Source organism: Rattus rattus, chromosome 17 (genome assembly GCF_011064425.1).
Source record: "Rattus rattus isolate New Zealand chromosome 17, Rrattus_CSIRO_v1, whole genome shotgun sequence".
In the NCBI taxonomy this organism is placed as follows: domain Eukaryota; kingdom Metazoa; phylum Chordata; class Mammalia; order Rodentia; family Muridae; genus Rattus; species Rattus rattus.
In genome coordinates, this window is record NC_046170.1 from 21,839,532 (window position 1) to 21,857,845 (window position 18,314).

Genomic DNA, 18,314 nt, shown 5'->3' on the forward strand with positions numbered 1-18,314 from the left:
TTGACAATTTTTACTCCTCTCCTGGGAGAGCCAGTGGCTGTGCACTAAGGAAAGCACTGTGCGAGCAGTGTTTACCATTCACCTTCTCTGGCTGTCCACCAAGGAAAGCACTGTGTGAAGACTCACCACTCACCTTCTCTGGCTATCTCGGAAGCTTTCATGAGGATTTTGATGGCCTGTTTGTAGTCCTTGTTTTCCAGCATCCCGTCTGAGAGCAATCTGTAGGTCCTCACGAGACTTTCACAGGCTATCAAGTTGAGGAACTGACCCGCCGCATCCTTCCATAACCGTCCCTGTGTCAATTCATGGAATGCTTCATAATGCTCTGCAGCTTTCAGAAGCTCACCTGAAGAATAAAAGCCATTCATAAATATAAAAGTGTCAGCCAGAACGGGTTTTTTATTTTTGGTTGTGAGCCTAGCCTTTAACGGCTGAGCCATCTCTCCAGCCCCAGAACGGGTTTTTTAAAGGTCCGTGTACTGTCAGTTGCACTCACAAATGGCGAGAGCTCTACTCGGTGGGTTACATGTGTTGGAATTGCTTTCAGCATTGCTCTTAAAGGGTGGGGACAGAAGCAGAGCCACATAGTGCAAAACAGAAATGAACAGGATCTGCCTCGAATAGGACCTCAGAGTCTCCTTACACACCTTCAAACATGGTGACCTCAGCAGTTGAAGGGACTGCCATTGTGCATGGTTAGAGACAGTGTGAGACAGTGGGAAGGTCCATGCATTCCCCCAGTGAACCACCAAACAGACTGGTGGGGCAGAACTCACATGGTTCCATTTTACAGAAGAGAAGGTGGAGGCTCAGCTCAATGTTGCATGCTTAGGGGCAGCACAAGAAAGGCTTTCCAGAGGCCATGCCAGCTACCTCATTGCTTTCCCGAGACAGCAACTGCCTCACTCTTAGGGAGCATTTAGATACCATGGGAATAGAATGCACTGGCACAGTGGGCTTGAAGATTGCTGCTCAGAACCTGAAGGAACCACCTCCATATTCCCCAGTGACAAGAACCTCATTGAACTGCAGTTCTGGATCGATTGCGTCTTATCTGTCATTCCCAAACTCTGAATTAGCCTCAGACCATTTCATCCCTTCAAATATGAAACAATGTTCTTCTGGGAGAGCAGTCTGCAGTCCCATGCTGTGGACTATATCTGACATGTAAATTCCCTTTGGAGACCCTCCTGCTATCCTGTAATGCAAGCGGTCTTCTGAGGCATTAGAGTGGCACTCCTCATCCCGGACATTTCACGCCTAAGGGTTTCAACTGTAGCCATTAAAAGTGGGTGAGGGTTTCAAGCAGAAGACCTTGTTTGTTTGTTTGTTTGTTTAGGCTTACACTGATTGCTGCCCCCTCTATGCCTTACTTTATTATTCTGCGAACTAAGCATCTACCGTAAGATTCAGAAATTAATTACTGCATGTTCAGTGTATTATGGAGTTAGTGTGAAATAAACATAGGGGCGTTATCAGTTGGCATAGTAATAGCATTTCTACAATAACTAACGGCTAATTGCAACATAGTCTCTACATTTATACTCTAATCCAGTGTATCCTGCAAGAGATAAGAATTAGTCCTTCTAACAATATTACCAAGACTGGTTGAATTAACCTTTGCAGTTCATATTAGGATCAATACATTTCCACAAATTGTTTCATTGCCTCTGACTGTACAATCTGTCCCCATTCATTATGCTGACCATGTTATCGAGATGACTATTAGTGACGACACAGACCAACTAAGAGGGTTGGCACACACCTATATAACACTAGCACTTGGGAGCTAGCATGAAAAGACCAGGATTATAAGTAGGAGACTGTTTTAGGTAAGACAGGGTTTCTAATAACACCATCAAAATAAGAAAGTGAAAGGACATGGGGAGTCCCTAGCAGCAGGTGGTAGAAAAATGCAGTAAAATCACGGCAGTGTGAGTCCTTACTGTCCGTGCGGGGTGGGAAGAAACAAAGATATAGAACCCAAGGAGAGGGGTTCTGCAGAGCTGCTTAGAAACGTATACAGCTTTGGAAGAGAGGAGAGAGCACACCCACAAACTGGTAATACCAAAGAGTGTTTCATCTCATAGGCATTTACAGTAACCGAAAATATCAGGAAGCAACTCTAAGTAAAGCACTGTCTGGGAGGAAGGGGTATGGGCGGCAGGTGGTTTGGGTTTTGCTTTTCTTTTTTCCTGTTTTTTTTTTCTTTCTACTTATTGGAATTTTATAGAATTGTTATTATCAAAATGTTTATTTTGTAATATGAAATACACAACAGAATTCATTTTTAAATAACGCCCAAACTCTTTTCGCTTTGCTACAAGTGCAGAGGGCGGACACCCCTGCTCCAAGCTGTCTTTCCTTGCAGCTGATCCTTTCCGTGCCTCCTGGGAAGGCCAGCAGAGTTTTCCATCTCTGACTTAGAGTGCCTCTGTCAGAAACACCTTCCTGAAATACCCGCCACCCTCTTTTTTTGCGGGGGGGGGGTTGGATTTCCAGTGGAGCACTGGCATGTATGTGTGTTATGTTTCCTCTGCCAACTGTATTTCTGCCCACAAACGATAGCTTCCTAACTCTGGAGACACATGCACAAAGCTCCTTTTTCTTCTCCAGTGCCCATCTCTTCATGACGTATTCACTGAAGTAGACACACAGTTTTCTTCTGGGCCATGTGATTACAGAATAGTGGATACAGGAAACTGAGAGAAACCAGGGAGTTCCAGCAGGTGTGCGTGCGTGCGTGCGTGCGTGCGTGTGTAGAGAACTATAAAAGAGCTGGATCTCTAGACTACACAGTTCATTTAAATGAGATGCAAATGAAGCATAATGGTTTAAAGAATAAGTGAGAGGAGAGGTCTTTGTACAAATTTGGGAGTGGAAGTTGATGGCAGAGAGAGGTAGAGGTGAACCTGAGGGTGGGAAGGTGGGAAAGAGCAAAGATACAATCTCTGTCCTCCCTGTGACAGACCCAATGTGTGTGAAAGAATAAGACCTAGGAGGCTTTTGGGACACTGGTCACTATGAAGGACCGTCCTGAGGTAATCAGAAATGGTCTTTTTGTATGAATTCAGGGTTTCTTGAGCTTTTGGGGTTAGTGTCAGTGGACAAGCTAGTTCAAGACTGTCTGGGATTCAGGTCTCAAAGGTTAAAGGACAGATTTGCAAACCACATTTAAATTTCTTATGATTGGAGGTTGAACTCCTGATTCTTAAATTTCCATAATGGTTCTACCACATCCAATATGGCACCACCGACAGGCCAGGAACTTCAGTCGCCTCACTTAACCCTTGCAGGCATCCATCTCTCAGGTGAGAAGCGATGCTAGAGTTAATGTGTACTAGTCGCTTCTAGGCCTAAAATATTGCCACTCAACTCAGGCCATTAACAAAAACCCACCATGAACTTCTGGATCTTCCTGAATACCCAGAAATAGAGTCAGCTCCCTCAAAGCCCCGTTTCCCCTCAGCTGCCTGGGAACACCTTAAGGACTCCTGGAGTTCCTGGCATGTCTGAGATGTAGTGTCTTCTGCCAATCAGTCCAGGCTGCAACCCTACCTTTTGCTGCTTTGGCACAGATGAGGTTGATCCCTAAGTTTCTGTTCAGAAGAATTTTTATAGAAGTAGACTCTCTTAGTCCTTCCCCAATCTAAGGTTTCATTTCTCAATTTATGTCATACAAGTAAATAAGACAGGAAGGATTTGATTCTAATGACTGTCTAAAGACTGGTCAGGACTTGAGAGCACACATTATAATATAGCACAACATTTGACTGAAAATATTAGAAGCTATGCCTCCACTATGAAAAGGCTATAGTAGTTAAAATAGTTACTTCCTTGAAGCAGGATCAACAATGGTATAATTTCTGTCCAATCTCTGCCCAACAGCAACAGGGCTCTTTGTAATCATTTTACGTTCTGAGTGTCTGTTGCTGGTTGAATAGGTATCTATTGAAATACAATGCATATTGCGTTTATCTGAAAACTTTCATGACATTACTAACGTACTGGGAAAGGTCATAAATAACAATCACTTTGACAAACCTAAGCATAAATACTGGTGTATAGTTACTTTTTGTTGCTGTGATACAGCACCAGGACAAGCTCTAAGAAGGAGGAGTTTATTTGGGATTATGGTTCCAGGGGACAAGAGTCCATCGTGGTGGAATAAAGGAATACAGAAAGCCAGTGGTGGGCATGGTGGTTGGAACAGAGGCTGAGAGTTCACAGCTTTAGACTCAAGCATGAAGCAGGGAGAACAAACTAGAAATAGCTCATCCTCCAATGACGGACTTTCTCCAACAACCCTTTGTTGTTGTAAAAATATAAAAAACAAAAAAACTGTCTTTTATCCCACTAGGAACCAGCACTGCGGTGCCCCATGATATCTGATAGATATCTTAATTCTCAGTCAGCAAAGCCTCACCTGCTTTGCTCCATCCCATATCACACTGCCGAAGGCCTCTCTCTGAGCCTGGCAGCAATCTCTCTACCTATCTAGTTCCCAAGGCAGGTTTCCATGCCAGAAACACACATCCCAATTCCACAGTGGCCCAGTGTCTCCAGCTGCCGCACACTTTCCTACACTCAAACTGTAATATAAAAGAACACACAACACAATAACCTTTGACCCAATTGATTAGATATGATTGCCCACCTGAACATACAAAGTCCAGTAGTATCCATCCCTTAAGAACATTGATAACAACCTGTAAATACACAGAGCGGGATCTTAACGTCACCTTCCATGTTGTCTACCGGCTACTCTCTCTCTCCTCCTCTTTCGTTCCTGTCTCCTCCTCTTCCTTCAAAGTTTTCTCCCGCCCATTCTTCCTTCTCATCCAGTGACTGGCCTCATTCTATCTTGTATCTGCCTCATCTGTGACATCATCCCACAACCCTTCACCACCAGAACTTCCCAAACAGCACCATTAGCTGGAAATCAAGGGTTTAAATGCTTGAACTGTTCCTATATAATAGCCTTCATTTTCAAATAAAATTTAACACATCAGGATCTAGAGAGTGCTTTCTAGATCCCACTGGCTGTCTTTTAGGAGAACAAGAGTGAGTCGTGTGTGTGTGTGTGTGTGTGTGTGTGTGTGTGTGTGTGTGTGTGTGTGTGTGTTTTCTTTTTGTTTTGTCTTGTTTTTGACCCATGTTTGAATTCTCAAGTGTGGACATTATTTTCCACTGAGGAACAGTAAGAGAGGGAGGAGAAATAATCGAACCAGGTACCACAAAAATTAAACTTAGTGGGAGCTTCATATCCATTAACCGTCTCTGAGGGGAGGGGATTTTGATCACGTGACAGCAGGATCATTAGCGAGCCCTCAGCACCATAATATCTGGGTAGCAGTCTGTGAGTGGTTGCCAAGCACTGCTGAGCTCAAAGCATGGGTTGCACGGCTCCACGACCAAGTGGAAACGTACCATGCTACTTCATGTGAGTCAGGAAGAGAAAAGGACCCAAACGTCTCACTGGAGGAAGAAAGGGGTCCCTCCATAGATACTACCAGTGGCCATTTTCCTATAAAACCATGAAATAGCATTTTAAAACACATCTTAGGTGAACCTTGTGGACAACTGGCTGGGGCAGGGATATGTAGGGATAGACAGAGGTGGTCCAGACTTGGTTTTATTTTGTTGGCTTTTAACAATTCTATGACATCTACATAACCAATGAAGACTTCCGTGTGCTTTTATAGTTTTCACCCCAAGAAAAGTGTGCTCCTACCATAAACATACTCTTAGGGTATTTCCTTGTATCCAAGGCTCACATGAACAAGAAACCCATTCACTTACTTAAAAACACCAGCAAAACCCAGGCAATGCTGCTGTAAACCGCACAGTGCTTGGGAGGATGTTAAGACGAACACACTGTGGAGAAAACACAATTTTATACATTTGGATATTACCCAAATTGTGGCTTCTCCTTTTCTGCACGCCATTTCTGAAAGTTTATAGATATTTGTTGTCTCACAGCAGATGTCTAGAACAAATATTAAGCAAAGGGAAATGTATATGATCTCTCCCGTTTTAGCTTTTTTTTTTTTAAAGTAGGAAGATTGACTAGATATTAACACAAATGGGTTTAAATGTGGAGCTGCCATAAAGGCAGGAACATAAATGTAATTCTCCCAGCCGCTATTTTGATGCACATTTTTGATTCCATGAATATTTTATGAAATGGCCCAAACTAAAGCCATATAACATTCCTGCATTACTGATGCCTGCGCCCGTAAGCTACGAACATTAGAGGCATGATTGAATGCATTAAAATGAACTCATTCAGCAGTGCATTGATTACTTGAAGGGGGAGGGAAACAGGAAAGAGAGAGAAGGAAAAAGAAAGAAAGGAAGAAAAAGAAGTTGCACTTCAGGAAACCAGCACATGCTGAAAGACAGTGGGGCGAGGGCACGTCCGAATTCAGCAACACTTCATAAAATGTGACTCATGCCAGCCTTGACATTAATTAGGCAAGGTGTTAATTATGCCCAAAGATGACTGTGGTATTGTTCAAATAATTTAAAATGTCACAGTCCTTAAGATGCAGAGACCTGGACTGCTTTAGTTCCATACATCAGCAAGTCTGAGAGTAACTAATTATTTCTTTTTCTATCAACTTGTACATTTGCCAGTGAAAACAACTGCAGAAACAACTGCTTGAGAATAATTTGACAGGTCCACGAGGCCCATTTCCGTGGCAGCGCGAGCATACACGGGAAGCATATTTAATTCTAAACTGTGCACGCTTGTTGAAGACTTTAGGGAAATATTCCACTTTAGTTTAAAACAACAACCCAAGGAACAATAAAGCTTTATGTATATTATGTTGTGTTTTAATCTGGAATGACTGGCCATCTTTGGCATAAATTACTATCCTGTACAATGTAGACGCAGAATGTGCTAGAAGCAATATTGAGCAGTAGCAAAAAGAGCGAAATGTTACTGCTCTGGTGTGAAAAACAAAAGACATTGGTTTCCATTTTGGCTTAACTGCAGGAGCAATTTACATCATCTTTCCATATTTGCATTCAATTATAATCATTACAACAGCGCTACAAGTGCTGACATAGCTAAGCCTCACCATCCTGCCAACGGGAAGGATTGCTTTCCGTCGTTTGTCTCCTGTTGGGGGGAGAATTGCTGTGTCCTTTAAGACACTGTACACTGTGGCAGAATGGAGTGCTGGAAGACAAGGGTTTACATCCATAACTCAGTAACATCTCTAATAAACAGGGCAGAAAACGTGTCTGTAACTTTCAAGGAGTTACCATGAGATACGCGGGCGGCAGGGGCGGGGAGACGACTTTGACGGCTGTTTCTTTTCAACACAGATTTCAGGTGGGCTGTGGGAGCACCACTATCCACTAGATAAAGACTGATGCTGACTAAAGCCGACAGTGAAGCGGGTTCTAGGGAGGCAGGTGTGTGTGTGTGTGTGTGTGTGTGTGTGTGTGTGTATGCCTGTTTGTGCCTGAGTGTATATGTGTTATGTGTGTCTGTGTATGTGTGTGCTGTATGTGTGTGTCTGTAGGTCTGTCTGGGTGTTGTACATGTGTGAGTCTGTGTGTGTTGTAGGTGTGTGTTGTCTGTATGTGTCTGTGTGAGGGATGTTGGAGAGTGAGTCCAGGAGAGGCACAAAGGTCTTTATTAGGAGGCCTGGAGCAGGGTAAAGCCTGCCTTGATCCTCCGAGCCCTTGGAGGAAGCCCTGTTAACAGTTGCTGTTCGGATATTTGTGTAGCCCAGCTATAGTTTGTGCCCAAGCTTAACTGCTAAATGCCAACAGTTGGTGCCTGAGTTAGGAGATCTGAGGTGATGGGCTCAGTGTGAAGGGCTTCTCTTCTCCCCTAACGCTTGCTTATTAGCTGTTGACTTTGTGGGAGAGAGGATTTGGGATCTGCCCTAATCAAAGATGGGCCCCTTGTGGGACTCAGGATATGATAGTATTATTTGGAGTCAGGTCCCCCGGGTTCACCGGAAAGTTACATCTTGCCCTTGGTCCCTACTGTCTTTTCTCTGCTTCCTGTCTTTCTTGAAGTGAGCAGCTCTGCTCCTCTCCTCCCCCTCTAGCAGGAGGTCTAATCTCACCTCGGGCCCAAAATAGAGAAACTTCTGCAATCATGACTGGAAACAAATCCTCACCTCCTTGAACTGTTTGCTACAGCTGTAAGAAGTCTGAGTAATAAGTTTTCTTGGTTCTTAAACATGTATAAGCTGAAGATAACAGATTGTCTCAAAAATTAAAATAAAAATATGTAAAACCTTGGGTTCAAAACACTGATATGGTGGTGCACAGCTGGAATCCTAGCCTGTGAGTGGCAGAAGTAGGATCGTGAGTTCAAGGTTATCCTTAGCTGTATAGTAAGTTTGAGGCCAGCCTGGATTACATGAGACTCCATCTCAAAAACAAAGGTAAAAGCTTTATTGAATTTATACACATGAAAGGAATGCCTCTCATTAATAAAACTTGCAGATTTCAATTTTTCTTCATATAACATATTATTTTACTGTCATGTTTTTACCTTATTTAAAAGTCCCTATTGTAATATTTAAGTTTAACCTAGTGATTTGTGCATACTGGGCTAGCACTGGATCAATTGCTGCTCTACAAGTGCAAGTACTCAAACACCCCAAGTAAAAGATGCTGCTAGGTGCACAGGCCTGCAGATCAAGGCCTGATCCTGACTTTGGCACTAGTGAGAAACTAATGAGAAGCAATTCAGACCCCATACCATCACTCTCCTGCAATCCATGTCGCTCATAATTTTAAATAAACCACACTCTGCCTCATTTGAGTATGCTTGTATGAGCAAAGAGAAAGATGTGGATGGCTGTCTGTCGGACTCATTATCAACATGCGGGTGAGGAAAGAGGGGTGCCTTCTCCCCTCCACATCTTCATTTAGGCAGATAAGGAAGGTTTTACAAAAGGAGAACCAGCTCACCAGCTAAGAATGTTCTATTTAGGTGAGCATGAGGGAGATAAACCACATTAGTTGAACACTTGGTAGTTGTCAACCAGAATAGTAAATGGTTCTAGAGATTCGTTCTCTTCCCAGCCCTTCCTTCCTCCCTTCCCCTCCCTCTCTTTCCCTGAGTCCTCATTTGACCCTGAAGTTTTAGCATCTGTGTGTCAACACCTTAGAGCTACAGTGACAGTCTTTGGGACTGTCCTGCTGGCTGCTCCTGGGCAAGGCCCTTGTGGAATGCACCACATCCTTGATTTCTTGGTGTCAGGTTACAACCACCCCTTTACTGGAGCCTGCTGAGCTCCATTCAACTCTGGCCTGACTCAGTTGAGCTGCAGCTCTTGCTAAGGCGCTGGCGTGAGCCCCAAGCTGACAGCTGCACTTCCTGGAAGCTCAGTAGCGTTGGTTGTTTGTGTTTTGTTAGTTTCCCCTTCTTTTTTCTCCCATTCCCTCCTCCTTTCCCGTCCCTCCGCTCTACAGCCCTCCCTTCCCTTCTCTCTTTCCCTTTCTTTGATATGGAACTGAGTCCCTTGTCCCATTGAAGGCTGTTGACACAGTAATTGGACAGCATTTGCACTCTCTGCAGACAGTTTGGGGGCAGCGCTTCTCGGCAGCAGAGGAAATACTGGCCCAGAGCAGTTACCCACTACACAGACTGCAGCAGCCTTGGTGCAGCCAGCCAAGGCCTCCCTGCAAAGCTTTCAAACAGAAAACCCCGCTGCAGAGCCAGCACCTCTGAACCAGGCGGGGCTGCCTCTCTGTGCTACTCATTAAACAGTAAATAATTAAAACCCCCTGCAAAAGGCAGGTAAAATACAAGCCACAATGTCAGTAACACAGACATGAAAGAGAAAGGGGAAGAAAATGAATTAAAAAAAAAAAGCAGTGAAATAATTCATTTTGAAGCTATAATAAAGTTTCATTTGCAGTCTTGTTTAAAGATATATCAGACTTCAGGGATGTAACCCAATTACATTTTTATTCTAAGTTCCATTCAAAGATCTTGGACTTTGATTCTTTAACACAGATCAAACATGGTATAATTTTCTCCTGGTTATCAATACTTAAAAAGAAGCACTTCATTAGATACTGTAAGGTCTTACGTGTGTGTACACAGAGTGGGGGGATAACAAAACGAGATGACCCAGAAAGGGGACAGTTACAGTCTGCACAGAAGCAGCAGTAGGATCCACTTGGCTTCTTTAGGAAAGTTTGAGTGACTGAGTCCACGCTTACAGAACTGAGAATGTCTTACAGTTTCCATCGAATCTGGTCAGGCGGCCCTTGGAAAATACATGGTAGGTGTTACACCCCCAATTAGTTCCTGGGGTTTATGGTAGAAATGAAGTGTGGGACTAAAGAGCTTGAGTCCTGCAGTGTCACAGCCATCCCAGGGAGGGGCCTCAGGCATAGTTTTGGAGCCCCTCAATGGCTCATTTCAAATGCAGAGCTCTGCTTCTTGTCAGGCCTCCTCCTCTGGAAACAGACTCTTCCTGTCAACTTTCCTCCAGAAGATATTGAAGACACACCTTCAAAGGTGGTTTAGAAGCAGACATGTGCTTCTCAGTTATTTACTTCTTTGGAGGCTGGGATTGAACCCAGCTAGGCAGGCACTCTTGTCAACTGAGCTATATCTCAAGTCCTTAAAAAAATTATATATATATATATATATATATATATATATATATATATATATATATATATATATAACGAAGGGAGAGAAATTCTGCAGGAACAGGTGTTGCTAGGACTCAGCTAGGAAGCTCTGCATGGGGTTCTGAGAGGGCTGGGTTTTGTTTGTTTGTTTTCCCATTTGCTTTTGCTCCTCATCCAGAAGTCTGCAGTGCCCATGGACACATTCATGTTTTCAAGACTAACACTTTGGTAAAAGGGCCTTTGTTACTCTAAGTGCCATTTTCTCTTGCAGCATCTTGTATTTAGGGGAGGCTTCGCTATAACAAATCTTAAAGCCGATGGCATTTTAGATGGAGAATAAAGTCTTTTGAAGCCTCCAATACTCTGATAATGCTTGTCAACAACCTATTAATGGCAAATAACAAAGAAGAGAAAGACTCTCGCCAGGGTTAACACACGAATAAAATACCAGGACTGAGGAAAATGTAACATAAGGTGACCAGTTCTAGAAAAACAGATGTTTTCAAAAACGTATCAGCAGAACTGAAACTCTTGGGGGAAAACCTTTAGAATTTTGCTGACAATGACACCCTCATCACCTGAAATCTACTTAGTTTGCTCACGTTTCGCTTTGTTCTTTTCTGTACACGGTGGTGTTTTTGCACAGTTGTGAAGAATGGACGTAGCTTTCGCCTGATCCTCATCATTTTGCAAGGACTACTTCTATGCTGTGTGTTTTCATAACAGCATTGTGAAAGCCTGTATATTGGTATATTACATTCCAAAACCATTTCAGTCCTGTTGAACTTAGGGACTGATTCTTCTGGGGCGCCATTTGTAAAAATAACTTGTAAGCACATTTAGAAATTATTTTTACACACCACTGTCAATATGTGCAAGTAATGTTTCAAAGAATCACAATTGCTTTTGCCTTTTCTAAGTAAATAAGTGTCAAATGGCTTTTCACGATTAATCAAATTACCTTTTAAGCTGCTGATTCTCCTGTGACCCCAATCTATTAGTTCTTGGGTTAATTGTTTGAGCTTTTCCTAAGGAGTCAAACCATCAGAACACTTTCTTGGGTGATACACTTTTCATGTGGAATTCATGTGCGCTTTCTCTCATAGATATTGCACGCGTGGTTTTCCTGTACTTTCCCCACAGGCATCTGAGACTAACTTTGCTCCTCCCATGTGGCGTCCACATGATGTTGTCCCTTCACATTTCTAGTGCCTTATAAATCCCTACATCCACACTAGTTTCCCCTGCTCTGAATTACTCCATCCACAATGAGTAAACAGCCTAATTTTCACTCAAGTTTCAGGGCAGGATAGGAAACCTTGTCTTCCAGAGTAGGAAGCCATCCACGCCCCCGTGCTCCCACTGAGAAGCCAGCCAAGCTCTGTGTTTCTCAGTCTTTCTCTTCCTCTTTGCTCTTTATCTCTGGAAAGGCTCTGTGTTCTACAGATTTTCAAAGAGCTAGCATTCATGAAGAACCACTTTTACATTTCTATGATTTATTTGCCTTATTTCACGTGTTCAAGTGTTTTGCCTGCATGTGTGTACCTTCACACCTAAGTACAGTAGCTGCAGGGGTCAAAAGAGGGCATCAGCATCTTGGAAATGGAATTATAAATGGCTGTGAACCACCATGTGGGTGCTGGGACCCAAACCCAGGTCCTCTGCAAGAGCAACAAGTGTTCCTGACGTTGAGCTATCTCTCCATTTCTTGAAAAACAAAGAAACAAACAAGACTTTTGTGAAGTATCATCTGGATGGTCTGGAGGGCAGTGTGGCTTGAGGAATGAGAGGGGCTCACACTAGTGCCTGGTGGCATGGTTGACCAACCAGCAGATGAAAAAAGATTTGGAAAGCAGAACAAACCATTTACATTTTTAGCTTTAACTGGGACTCGCCTCTCTCAGACACTTTTATTATATTTTATTATAATTTTTATAAGCATAAATAAAGAACATTTGCACAGGGAGGTGGTGGAGGCCAAAGGAGGAACCAAGCCTGAAAGCTGAAGACTCAGGTTCCCATCCTGGTTCTGACAGCTTTAGTTGATATTTTTAAAGCTTAAAAGTGAAGGCGACCCAGAGTATGTACGTAGCACGGATGAACCCTGAGGACATCATACCACGAGAGGATGCCAGTCATGGAAGACCAGAAGCTGCAGTTCTGTGTACAAAAGGAATCAAACCAGGCAAACTTCAGGAAGCAAAGAGCAGAACAGGGCTGGGGGAAGCAGGGACCCTGTGGATCAACAACCAATAGGGACAAAGCTTCACCCATGTAGGACTCAAAGTCCTAGCCACTCTATAGGACATTATGCCTATAGTTTACAAGGCCGTTTTATAAATTCATCTCTTAAGAAACTAGACCTTACATTTAGCATTAACTGCAATAAGATAAACCTACAAAAAATATTTGAAAAGAAAGTGTCAGGCTCTCATTTTCCTGGTATATGCATGTGGGAATGGTATTGCCTACCTTGTGAACATCTGTGCCTCTGTCCTTCTGCATACTGCAGATATATCTGACTTACTCTGCTCAAATTCTAGTCTTAAATCACTTGGAGGAAGCAATGCGTGTATATTTATGTTGAGTATGACAGTAGAGAAATGAAAAGGAATAGAAAGAATTCTGAATTCGAGTCTGTAACCAGCTACTTCCACACCACGTAGGGGTGTATGAACTGTTCAGTTATTCCTTTGTGTCAGAGTGGCCTTAGAACTAGATTGCTCTCAAGATTTGATATGTCACTAAAATTCATTCTTCTAAAAGAACTAAGGCTATTATTTCTCACCCTGGCTTTAAGCAATAGGGCATTGTTTACTACATTCATCTCATTGTTCTTTTCTAGAAAGCAGGTCTCCTGACCCTGCTACTAACCTCATGTGTGAGATGATGTCATTATGCAGGTAAAGGCAGGTACAAGATAGATCGAGGTCTGTCATTGGACAAGAAGGAAGGATGGGCGGGAGAAAAGTTTTAGAGGGAGGAGGAGACTGGAGCAATTTCTCCTTCTTTCACCCTGACTACCACCTGTTGGCTCATTTGCAAGCAACTGTCTAATACAACATGAGACAAGGACAACACGCACGAAAGCCAGCAAGCTCCTGAGGCAGAGGCAACTGCTCCATGTGCCTCCTGCCACAAAAAGTCATGCACACAGCAAGATTGCCCTGTTCTACATGCATGTGATGTGACCAGGAAAAGATAAGATCTTCTGGAATAGAAAGTGGAGCAGATTTCTGCCTCTTCATGGAAGACAGAAGCCCCAAAGCTCACATGGACATTTCAGCATCTCTCTACATCACTTCATGAGGATGGACACATCTATGGAAGATGTAGACCCCCTCCTCCTGTCTCCATCTGTGCCCAGAGTTGGGGCTTTACCACGGTCCTCGGACACAAAACCTGCCCACAGAGAGCTGGTCTGCCAGGAGCACTCTCCCCCCTAAGCCCTCAGCCCACAGGTGAGACCCCACTTTCTCCCCATTGACTGTTCAAAGAAACACACAGTGCACAGGAGCCACAGGGTGGCCTAGGACAGGACACTTCCGGTCCCCATCTCAACCTAGAGCAGGGGCTGTCTCACAGCTCTCAGAGCCAAAACCTTCCTACAGAGAGCTGGTCTGCCAGGAGCACTCTCACTCCAAAGATCACAGGCTCACAGGCTCACAGGCTCACAGGAGGGACAAGCTTCAGTCAGAGACAGCAAGACCAACTAACATCAGAGATAATCAGATGGTGAGAAGCAAACACAAGAACCTAAGCAACAGAAACCAAGAAAGACTACTTGGCATCCTCAGAACCCAGTTCTCCAGCCAAAGCAAATATTGTATATCCAAACACACCGGAAAAGCAAGATTTGGATTTAAAATAACATCTCATGATGATGATAGATGACTTTAAACAAAAACATAAATAACTCCCTTAAAGAAATACAGGAGAACATAGGTAAACAAGTACAAGCCCTTAAAGAGGAAACACAAAAATCCCATAAAGAGTTACAGGAAAACACAACCAAACAGGGAAAGGAATTAAACAAAACCATCAAGGACCTAGAAATGAAAATAGAAACAATAAAGAAATCACAAAGAAAGACAACCCTGGAGATAGAAAACCCAGGAAAGAGATCAGGAGTCATAGACACAAGCATCACCAACAGACCACAAGAAATTAAAGACAGAATCTCAGGGGCAGAAGAATCCATATAAAACATTGACACAATAGTCAAAGAAAATGCAAAAAGCAAAAACCTCCTAACCCAAAACATCCAGGAAATCCAGGACACAATGAGAAGAACATACCTAAGAATAATAGGTTTAGAAGAGAACAAAGATTCCCAACTTAAAGGGCCAGTAAATATCTTCAACAAAATTATAGAAGAAAACTTTACTAACCTAAAGAAAGAAATGCCTACGAACATACAAGAAGCCTACAGAACTTCAAACAGATTGGACCAGAAAAGAAATTCCTCTTGTCACATAATTGTCAAAACCACAAATAGACAAAACAAAGAAAGAATATTAAAAGCAGTAAGGGCCAACCAGAGCTTCCAGGGACTAAGCCACTACCCAAAGACTATACATGGACTGACCCTGGGCTCCAACTGCAAAGGTAGCAATGCTCCTAGTAGGAGCACCAGTGGAAGGGGAAGCCCTTGGTCCTGCAAGGCTGAACCCCAGTGAATGTGATTGTTGGGGTAAGGGTGGTAATGGTGGGAGGATGGGAGGTGAACACCCATATAGAAGGGAGGGGGGGGGGGCTAGGGGATGTTGGCCTGAAACCGGAAAAGGGAATAACAATTGAAATGTAAATAAAAATACCCAAATTAATAAAGATGGAGGAAAAGAAATCAAATATTTAAATAAAAACTAAAACATAATTAATGCATAAAAAAGCAGTAAAGGGGTTGGGGATTTGGCTCAGTGGTAGGCGCTTGCCTAGGAAGCCTTAAGGTCCTGGGTTCGGTCCCAGCCCGGGGAGAATCGGGGAAGCAGTAAGGGAAAAAGGTCAAAGCAACATATAAAGACAGACCTATCAGAATTACACCAGACTTCTCAAGAGATACTATGAAACCTAGAAGATCCTGAACAGATATCATACAGACCCTAAGAGAACACAAATGCCAGTCCAGACTAAATGCCAGTCCAGACTGCTGTATCCAGGAAACTCTCAGTTACCATAGATGGAGAAACCAAGATATTCCATGACAAAAGCAGATCTAATATCTTTCCACAAATCTAGCCCTACAAAGAATAATAGATGGAAAACTCCCACACAAGGAGGGAAACTACATCGTAGGAAAAGCAAGAAAGTTATCTTCTTGCAACAAACCCAAAACAAGATAGCCATGTAAACATAATTCCACCTCTAACAACAAAAATAACAGGAAACAATCACTATTCCTTGATATCTCTTAACATTAATGGACTCAACTCCCTACTGAAAACGCATGAGTAGAAGACTGGATATGTAAACAGGACCCAGCATTTTGCTGCATATAGTAAACACATCTTAGTAACAAAGGCAGACAGTACCTAAGAGTAAAAGGCTGGGAGAAATTTCCAAGCAAATGGTTCCAAGAAACAAGCTTGAGTACCCATTCTAATATAAAATAAAATCAACTTTCTACCAAAAGTTATCAAAAAAGGATAAGAAAGAACACTTTATACTCATCAAAGGAAAAATGTACCAAGATGAATTCTCAATTCTGAGCATCTATGTTCCAAATGCAAGGGCACCCATATTCATAAAAGAAACTCTACTAAAACTCAAAGCATACATTGCACTGCACACAATAATAGGAGACACACAATAACAGTAGGAGACTTCAACATTCAGCTCTCATCAATGGACAGATCATCAAAAAAGAAAATAAATGGAGATAGTGAAACTAACAGAAGTTATGAACTAAAAGGATTTAACAGACATCTATAGAATATTTCATCCTAAAACAAAAGAATATATCTTCTTCTCAGCACCTCAGTACTCTGAGGTACATTCTCAAAAATTGACCATATAGTTGGTCACAAAACAGGCCTCAATAGATACAAGAAGATTAAAATATTCCTATGCATCCTATCAGATCACTGCAACTAAAGCTGGTCTTCAATAACAATGAAAACATCAGAAAGCCCACATATATATGGAACCTGAACAACACTCTACTCAATGACAACTTGGTCAAGGAAGAACTAATAAAATTAAATTCTTTTTAGAATTTAATGCAAATGAAGGCACAATATATTCACCAAACTAATGGGATACAATGAATGCAGTGCTAAGAGGAAAATTCATATCTCTGAGTACCTCCAAAAAAAAAGTAGAGAGAGCATACACTAACAACTTGAAAACACACCTGAAAGCTCTAGAACAAGGAGAAGCAAATTCACCTAAGAGGAATAGACAGCAGGAAATAAACTCAGAGCTGAAATCAACCAAGTAGAAACAAACAGAACTGTACAGAGATCAATAAGGAGCTGGTTCTTTGAGAAAATCAATCAGATAGATAAACCCTTGGCCAGACTAACCAGAGGGCACAGAGACAATATCCAAATTAACAAAATCAGAAATGAAAAGGGAGACATAACAACAAAAACTGAGGAAATTAAAATTTATTAGATCCTACTACAAAAACCTATATAAACACAACTGGAAAATCTGAAGGAAATGGACAATTTTCTAGACAGATGCCAGGTACCAAAGTTAAATCAGGATCAGATGAACCTTCCAAACAGTACCATAACCCCTAAAGAAATAGAAGCAGCCATTAAAAGTTCCCCAACCAAAAAAGCCCAGGAATAGATAGATGCATTTAGTTCAGAATTCTATCAAACCTTCAAAGAAGACCTAATACCAATATTCCACAAAAATAGAAACAGAAGGAACACTACCCAATTCATTCTATGATGTCACAATTACACTTATACTTTTACACACAAAGACCCAACCAAAAAAGAGAACTTCAGACTAATTTCCTCATGAATATTGATACAAAAGTATTCAAAAAGATTCTCATAAACCAAATCTCAGAACACATCAAAACAATGATTTGCCATGATCAAGTAGGCTTCATCCCAGGGACACAGGGATGGTTCAATATACAGAAATCCATGAACACAATCCATTATATAAACAAACTGAAAGAAAAAAAACCATGTGATCATTTCATTAGATACTAAGAAAGCATTTGACAAAATTCAACACCCCTTCAAGATAAAAGTCTTGAAAAGATCAGGAATTCAAGACCCATCCCTATACATAGTAAAAGCAATATACAGCAAAACAGTAGCCAACATCAAATTAAATGGAGAGAAACTTAAAGCTGTCCCATTAAAATCGGGGAATAGACAAGGCTGCCCACTCTCTCCCTACCTATTCAATATAGTTCTTGAAGTCCTAGATAGAGCAATTAGACAACAACAACAACAACAACAAAGATCAAAGGAATATAAATTGGAAAGGAAGAAGTCATATGATATGATAGTATACATAAGTGACCCCAAAAATTCCACCATATAACTCCTAAACCTGATAAACAACTTCAGCAAAGTGGCTGGATATAAAATTAACTCAAACAAATCAGAGCCTTCCTCTACTCAAAGGATAAACAGGCTGAAAAGAAATTAGGGCAACGACTCCCTTCACAATAGTCACAAATAATTTAAAATATCTTTGTGTGACTCTAACCA

The 18,314-nt window shown here is 42.0% G+C and overlaps 1 protein-coding gene across 1 annotated transcript in view; it reads right to left on the reverse strand.

The window, feature by feature from the left end:
- Positions 1 to 18,314, reverse strand: part of Ttc29 (tetratricopeptide repeat domain 29) — a 199,983-nt gene that overhangs the window by 123,832 nt on the left and 57,837 nt on the right. Inside the window, exon 7 of the mRNA XM_032887870.1 lies at positions 134 to 346. Coding sequence (XP_032743761.1) covers positions 134 to 346 — 213 coding nt within the window. The remainder of the gene's footprint in view (positions 1 to 133; positions 347 to 18,314) is intronic.